The sequence below is a fragment of the Nicotiana attenuata genome, chromosome 2 (genome assembly GCF_001879085.1).
Source record: "Nicotiana attenuata strain UT chromosome 2, NIATTr2, whole genome shotgun sequence".
Lineage (NCBI taxonomy): Eukaryota > Viridiplantae > Streptophyta > Magnoliopsida > Solanales > Solanaceae > Nicotiana > Nicotiana attenuata.
In genome coordinates, this window is record NC_031990.1 from 21289451 (window position 1) to 21297371 (window position 7921).

At 38.4% G+C, this 7921-nt stretch overlaps 1 protein-coding gene across 1 annotated transcript; it reads right to left on the reverse strand.

Moving 5' to 3' along the window:
* LOC109205107 lies at positions 652-6244 on the reverse strand. The gene is made up of 5 exons (XM_019367787.1): positions 5751-6244; positions 5012-5172; positions 4720-4750; positions 1944-2049; positions 652-1170 (listed from the first exon to the last, which is right to left on the reverse strand). The coding sequence occupies exons 1-5, from the start codon at positions 6066-6068 to the stop codon at positions 1058-1060; spliced, it is 729 nt and encodes a 242-aa protein (XP_019223332.1). The 5' UTR covers positions 6069-6244; the 3' UTR covers positions 652-1057.

Sequence of the window (7921 nt, forward strand, 5' to 3'; positions counted from 1 at the left end):
GAGATTAGTCAGATGGGACTTGTGTGTGATAATCAAGCTGCTCTTCATATTGCGTCAAATCCAGTGTTCCATGAGAGAACTAAACACATTGAGATTGACTGTCACTTTGTTAGAGAAAAGATACTCTCGAGAGATATTGCTACAAAGTTTGTGAAGTCGAATGATCAGCTTGCAGATATTTTCACCAAGTCCCTCACTGGTCCTCGTATTAACTACATATGTAACAAGCTCGGTACATATGATTTATATGCACCAGCTTGAGGGGGAGTGTTAGAATAGTCATGTAATTAGGAGTAAATAACCCTAATCCAATATGTATTAGGAGTAGGATATGTTATGTGTGTATATAGGGCTCATTGTATCGTGTTAAACACAAGTCAATATTAATCAATAATATTTTCTCCCGTGCATTCTCACACACAGCTTCTAGAATTCTTGCACATGCACAAACAAATAAATGAGGGACATCTAGAGGAGGCACCAGTGGCCTTTGAACTTACACTCTGGGCGTATCAGGTCCGCCTTTCCTGATTAATGATTATAGTCTTTAAAGATATAATTACTGTTCCCAACAACTGCAAGGTATGCCTTCCTGATCAGTCTTTCGTGCTAATTGTACTTCTATTTGTAATATTGTTGTGCTTCGCGGAATTCAACTACCAACATGAAGTACTATTAGTAAGTTCAAAGGGGTGTTGCAAAACTCAAAAAGAGATTGTGTCAGCAGCATAACCATTATCGCTCGGTTGGAGTTACGGTATATTTACAATCCCAAGCTACCATTCTTAAAAAAACCAGCTTTAAGAAATCTCAGCTTTCCATAGATAGTGTAGCGCAGTAGAGAAGTTACAGAGTGGAGAAGTCTGCTTCCGAAATTTGCAAAGAGCACTAAGCACATTTCTTCCTGGATATCTGAATTGAGCTCATGCAGGTGACTCCAAGAAATTTATCGTACATTTTCGACATTCCCACGTTGAGTTATCATCTTTGCCATGTGAAAATTATTCGCAAACAAAGGAGACCATTGATGCTAGTTTCTGAAATGTGTGTCTTTCAGTCAGTCAATGTCACTCTCGCTGTCAGAGATGTATCTCCGAGTGTCAAAGGCCTGGTACTTGGGAGTTGAATAGTCCATGCCATTGTTGTTTGCTTCACTCATAGGTGCAAATGCTGCAAATTGGCCACCAGAAAATAAAAGATCAGAACATAGAAAGTAAGAAGTAAATCAAATAACTCACTGGTTACGATCCCTTATTGTTCATACATAAATCTGTCCAGACCATGGAGGCTTCTCCCCATGTAATGAAGAGAGTGCCAGTAATGAATAGAGATGGCAAACAACCAACAAACCCCTGTATCACTCAAGCAGAGCAGGGAGTTGATACAAAAGAAGCCGATGCTAATCGGTACATACTCAGAACAATGGGCGCCACACCACTTGAGTAAAAAATTAGGAAATTAAATATACAAGGAGAGAGTGGTTAGTGAATGTGTCCAAAAAAAATTCCCCTCTAAAAAGTAGTGAAAAGAAGAAAGGGTATGAGAATAATAAGAGGGTGAGAAGTTAGAAAAAACAAATGAAAGGAACCACCAAACTAGCCTAAAAAATATATATTGTTGTCAACTTGTACTAACAGGAGATAATTGAAACCAAATTGAAGAGAGAAGGAATACTCGTATTCCCTACCAGCAGGTAGATTCAGAATTGATGTCTACGAAGTTCCCACTGAAAAACTAAATAGTACAATAGCAGGATTAAGTTCATCAACTGAATATAAGAACATGCAAATAGAGGATATGCTCCATGTGAGCTCTCTCACTAAGTGAATATTTTCAACTTTTCTCCTGTTAGATGTTCCAACTTCTTTGACATGTAGGCCAAAGTTTAGAAGCAAACAAGTTAAAACAAATATAGTGTATCCAGAGAAGAATGTTGGACTAACCTTTTTCTCTCATTCTTCTCTCTCTGTCATACTCAAATTTATCACGGACTAGGCTAACCTTTTCCCAGTTATCATCTTGCCTATTTCTCCCCGTACCTCCTTGTTCCTGCAATTAAATGAAAGTGCAGTGGAAGAGCAATCAATAAGCTAGTGGACATGAACATAGTTAAAATATGAAATCTCAAGCCAACCTTGGCATGTTGCTGCCTGGGCAGCCATGTCAAAGACATATCGAGCAAAGGAACAAAAATTATGTATGAGCTAACACTTTTAAAAGAAAAAAGAAACAACACGAAAAATGAAGAAAATTGAAAAATGAGAAGAAAAAGTAAAGGAGCGCAGCCATGCGGCTCAAAAAAATTACCTAGCAACTTAGCTATTTTAGAATCTAAACACATCACTCCAAAATAAAAAACACAACATGCTAGTGTACAAGAATGAGGTCTAGGAAATCTGAATGAAAGAAAGATCATTTTTTAGCTATTCCACTGGTTGATGTAAGGAATGAATCAACTGAAAACAAACAAACACAAGCCAAAACATAAATGCATAAGGAGCTCAGCCACCTTCATATCATACAATAATACTTATAATACGACGTCAGCTTTCAGATCACGACTGTTTAACGATAAACTGCTTTTCATGTGGCAATTGGACATAATGAAAGGATGTTTAAGAGAACTTAATCCAGATAAATATGTGAATGGTGATTATCCACGAAAGTATTATTTCCAATGACTTAAAAGTTCCAAATACTAGAATTGTTCAGCTCTTAAGCATGCTGCGCTGAGATATCAGCTAAAAGTACAATGATAAGGGAACAAGGAATAGGCAATTTCTGAAGCATGGAAAAGGGGCCGTTTCAACATCTATAACATAATCAGGGTGCCACGAATTATTTCAAAGGTGTTTCTCTGAGATATTTGTCTGTGTGTGTGTGTGTATTTATTTAGTGTGTATACTTGGTGAGTGTTTGAGAAGAAAGGAATTAATATCAAATATATAAATGCTATAAAATATAGGCACATATGAGCAGTCACAAGTGTAAGAACAGCTAGATGAGACACAGAGGAGTTCCCAATAACTATTATTTAACACCAAAAATCTACCTTGAGTCTGGACTTGTTTACCCTAACTATAGATGAGCTAATCAATAATATGCAGGATGAGGATCCATGTTGCACGCTCGATGAAACTAGCACAAGTTAGAACTATGTGGAAGTACTCTAGAGAAAAAGGATTTTAGAAAAGTAGAAGTAAGATATATGCATTACGAATTTAGCCTATATAAGAAGAATGAAAGTGGAGTAAAATTAAATGAGATTGTAGAGCCTAATACAAACAATTCATATAGCTAGCTAAATTCCCTCTTCAAGAGAATAGGAAAATGGGAAAATACAAAAGTTTCCCCCTAAAGTAGTACAGAAAGGTCATTTACACACAAACTTTATGGGCGGCCTCTTACCCCCCTATTCTTGTTCCAACTGAATTTAATTCCCCCTTAAATGCTGATGCGGCGGAAAAAGTGGTGTTCACCCATGTGAGAGAAAATAGCCTGAGATGGTTTGATTGTGTCCTATGTAGACTTTCAGATGCACCGACTCATAAGCGTGACTATATGATGATTGAAAAAAGAAAGGGATGAAATAAATTTAAATGCACATGGAGGGAAGTTGTCTTAAAAAACTTAAATACCCAAAGGAAGCAAAGGATGAATATATGTGATACTAACTAGTTAGGATTAAACTAGTCCGTCTAAGGATAAGCATAAGATTTAGGGAACTTTATTTAGTATTGGCATAATATAGACCAAATAAATCGAAAAGAGTATAGAAGATTCATGTAGCCGAGCCCCACTGACGGTGGCTAGTATAAAGAAAGTGGTTTGGAACCTATTCATCCTGATAGCTGTCACCAAGAGAGGGAGGGGCTAATATCATACATGACGAGGACAAGAGGGGTTATCAGTGGTGACTGATTAAAAGTATAAGTATCGGATGGTAGGGAGGTGGTGCTCGACTTTGGGCAGCAGACTAAGTTGGCAATGACTGGACAAATATATAGTGGTTCCCAACTGGGAGCCTACATGGCTGTAGCCTGTAGGAAAAGCCTGGAGCATGAGCAGTTGCAAGTTTTTAACAACCTCGATGAGCAAAAATTGGGCTATTTATTGTAAGTAAATTTCCTTACAATCATTTTCATGTTTCAAGAAACCTAGACACTAGAAAACCTGTAGCTCCCATCTAGAAGGATCCCTTGTGTACAGTTCATCTCCTCTAACAGAAACAGATATAATCATGTCATCAATATGAGCATCCTCTCAACAGTATAGAGACGTGTGTTGAGCATGCATCTTTGTGTTTGCAGAAGAAGCACTAATTTCAGCCGTAACGCATGGGCATCTTCATCTAACAGTGATAGGTGACCCAACATACGAGAACAATCGTTTGGTTAAGAATTTCCAATTTCAATGGACATAGATAGAAGAAAAAAACCAAATCAGCAGTCATTTACAAAAAATCTACTGTTTAGCCTGAACTTAGAACACGGATTGTAACTTCAACAAAATATTTGGACATCTCTGTTAGGAGCACTATCAATGGGGCTTAAACTCTCGAAGCTTGCAGCAAGTTGTAACAAGCTGGAATCCGTCAAAAGAGCACCATATGTTTATCTTTCCAAGGTAGGCAGAAAAGCAGAAAGGCACAAAATGGGAAGACGAGCTATTAGAAAAGCTGTATAGTGTTGACATGCAGTAGAGGATATTTCTAGTTACCTTCATGTGGGCAGCATTAGGTTTACTTCTCCTGAAAAAAGAAATGTAGAGCAATTTAGATACGCAAAACAGCTCCATATGCCACACTGCTTTACAACATTAAATTATATTAAATGACAGATTTATGAAGGGAAAAAGAGCTGAAAATTGTAGTGTTTACAATATTTACTCATCATCGTGAAACAGTTAATGTCCACCCAAAACTAATATTAACATTTTTTTTTATCGGTCAAAACAAATACTGACATTGTGTATAGGATAAAGGAATGCAAAAAGGAGGAAATAAACCAACCTGTATGGAGAGAAATCCTCATCATCATCCTCAGCAGAATCAAAGTTTGCATGATCTTGAGCAAGCTTTTTAGAATAACCCTCATCCCAATATAGCCTCTCCCAGTTCTCTCTCATCTCGTTATACAATTCCATATATCTTTTGCACCATGGTTCATGCTCCTTCAATTAACAAACTTCTTCAAAATCAAAATGAACAATAGAAGTAACCCCAAAATTTTAAAAGAAAAAAAGGACAAGACCCGCAGACATCAAGGAAATTTCTGACAAATTTTCAGGGGACACTGGCTATTATCTAAGTCAAATAATGTCCATAAAATAAAGAATAAGGAAAAAGGATAGTCGCAGCAGTCCGATGAAGCAGAATAGTATGTGCCCATAAGAAAATCAGTATGCTATGACAGGAGGGTTTGTGACATGACATAGCAAGACTATTCATTTTAATATGAGCCAAGAAAAGGTACTTTAAAAGAAAACAAAATCTTTCTTTGAGACATTACGATAGTGGGGCAGTAAAATCTGTAACGATACTCTCTTAATTAATATATTGGCCCTGCAAGTGCAAGAACATGATATGATCTAGGAGGCTCAAGTTAGCATTGACTTTAGGGTTACTCTAGAGGAGCATGTTAGCTTAAAAATGGACTAGCAGAAAACATAAAGAGCAGATATGTTCCTGAGAAGCAATTCTCAAATTAAACCCTAGCAAAAAGTAGAGGGAAGTTGATGGAGGAACTAACAGATTCTTTGAGAACGAGGCGAGTGCGGCGCATGAACTGGTCGCGAAGCTGCTTACGGCGCTTATTGGGAATATTCTCTCTTGGTATTACGAATCGCTCTCTGGGAGGTATATTTTCACCAATTTCGTGCATCTCGCCGTCGACCACCCACCACTCCGACTTCTCGTCGACTTTCTTCAACATTGCTGACGGCGAAAACTTGGAGCGCCGCCGCCGCGGTGAGGATGAAGCGCCGTCGGCATGAGCAGACCGGAGTTGAAGCCCAATGAATTGGAGGCAAGGATGGGATCTTTGAACTCGTCTAGCTATTGAAAGCATGATAGTCAGTGGAGCCAGATGATTGTTTTGTTGTGCTACTCCTAATTTGCTGAAGTGTTCCGAACAAAAATATGGAATAAAAGAGAGGAAAGCAGATCAATTTGGTAGACGAAAATATGTTATGAAAAAATTGATTTTTAAAAAACAAAAAATCTTAAAATTATTATATCAATGTTTTATTGGTGAATGAAAAGTATCTTTTAAAAAAATTCATATTAACAAATCAAATGTAGGTGTTTTGATGCAGTCTTTTTTGTACTGTAGATTGATATAAGTAGTAGTAATTTGAACAGTGATACGAAATTAAGAACTGATACAAATGGGAAGGCAAATAATTTTGTTTAAGACAATCATTTGCCTTTTGATTTTCTTGAAAAAATCTTTTTTTGCACACAATGAATATTCTGTACGTTTTACGCGTTGAATTGACTGCATTATATGCCTCAAAAGTTTTTTAAAAAAATTAATCACGTTTCACCTATATGATTATAACTTATGTAATGCATAGTGTTTGGCTCAAAAGTTATCGATACACTTTGCAAGCTTAAAAACAATCAAAAGTAGGAAAGGGTAAATCGTAATCAAATATAATAGACCTAGAGATGAAGAATGAAGTTGTTGTTGTAGATCTAATAGTGTAAAATGATAATATGAACTCAAGAGAAAGTATTCGTTAGAGATAGAGATAGAGAGAGAGTAGGAGAAAATGAGAGAGTTGTATTCTTCCAGAATCCCCCTTTTTACAATGTGAAGGTCTCCCTTATATAGTAGGAGACCTCCCCCGAAATAATCAAAAAGATACAAAAATAGGTAACGTTTTCCTAGTGAAGACACTGAGTCTTAAACGATGTCGCTTTTGTCCCCACGTCCAAGTCGTACCCTTACGTTAGTTGACGTATACTCACTGGGCGTACCCATTGGCGTAGAGACGTTGACGGTCAAATTTGACCCTATACAGTTAGTCCCTCCGTTCGTTGGAGACGCATTCGGTAGACGTCTTCAATGGGCGGAAATGCAAACCTCGTCTTAGGAGAATTTGACCTCGACCTGGGGCGGCAACGTGCATGAGGCGAAAAGTATGACGTTGTTGAGCCACTGACGCGTGGCTTCCTTTTCGGAATGACGTCATCGCCTGTATGCGTCACTATTATACTTACTCCCGAGGCGGTTCAAAGGATGATGTGACATTTTGGTTTCCCGCGCACGTTTTGAATCATGACTCTTCGATTTCTGCGCAACCTAACCCTATAAATGGGGAGAGGTTCAATCCGATTCATCTTTCGAACTTTTGGAAAACATTTTCTGGTTTACTTCTTTGCCTTTCTTTCTTGTAACCGTTATTTCGTGTGAGACTCCTCCACTTCTTTGAAGTCATCTTTCTCGTCGTTAGTGCCTTATTTCCCCAACAGAATCATCATGGTAAAACCTCGTCAAGGTGGTAAAAAGACCAAGGACACCGACCCATCTAGGTTTCCGCCTTCCTCTGGCGGTGAGGAGGAGGAAGTGAAAAAGACCCTCGTTCCCCTTACTGTAGACAACGTCCTCCCAAGGGAAATGCATATTCGAAAGGATTTTCAAACGAAAAGTCCAGCCCTTCCCTGGGAGCATAGTGATTTACTGCAATCTCATCTAGACAACCTTCGAGCGACACACAACATTCCTGACCATGTGGAAATGGCTCCGGCTGGGATGGACTATGCCAATGTGCACAGGCCTGGGTACTGCACATTTTACGAGTACCTGTTTTTGATCGGTTATAGTCTCCCGATTTACCCTCTAGCGGAGGAGCTTTGCCGTTTTTTCAATGTGTGTCCGGCTCAGCTTACTCCTTACACCTTGAAGGTGTGCAGGAT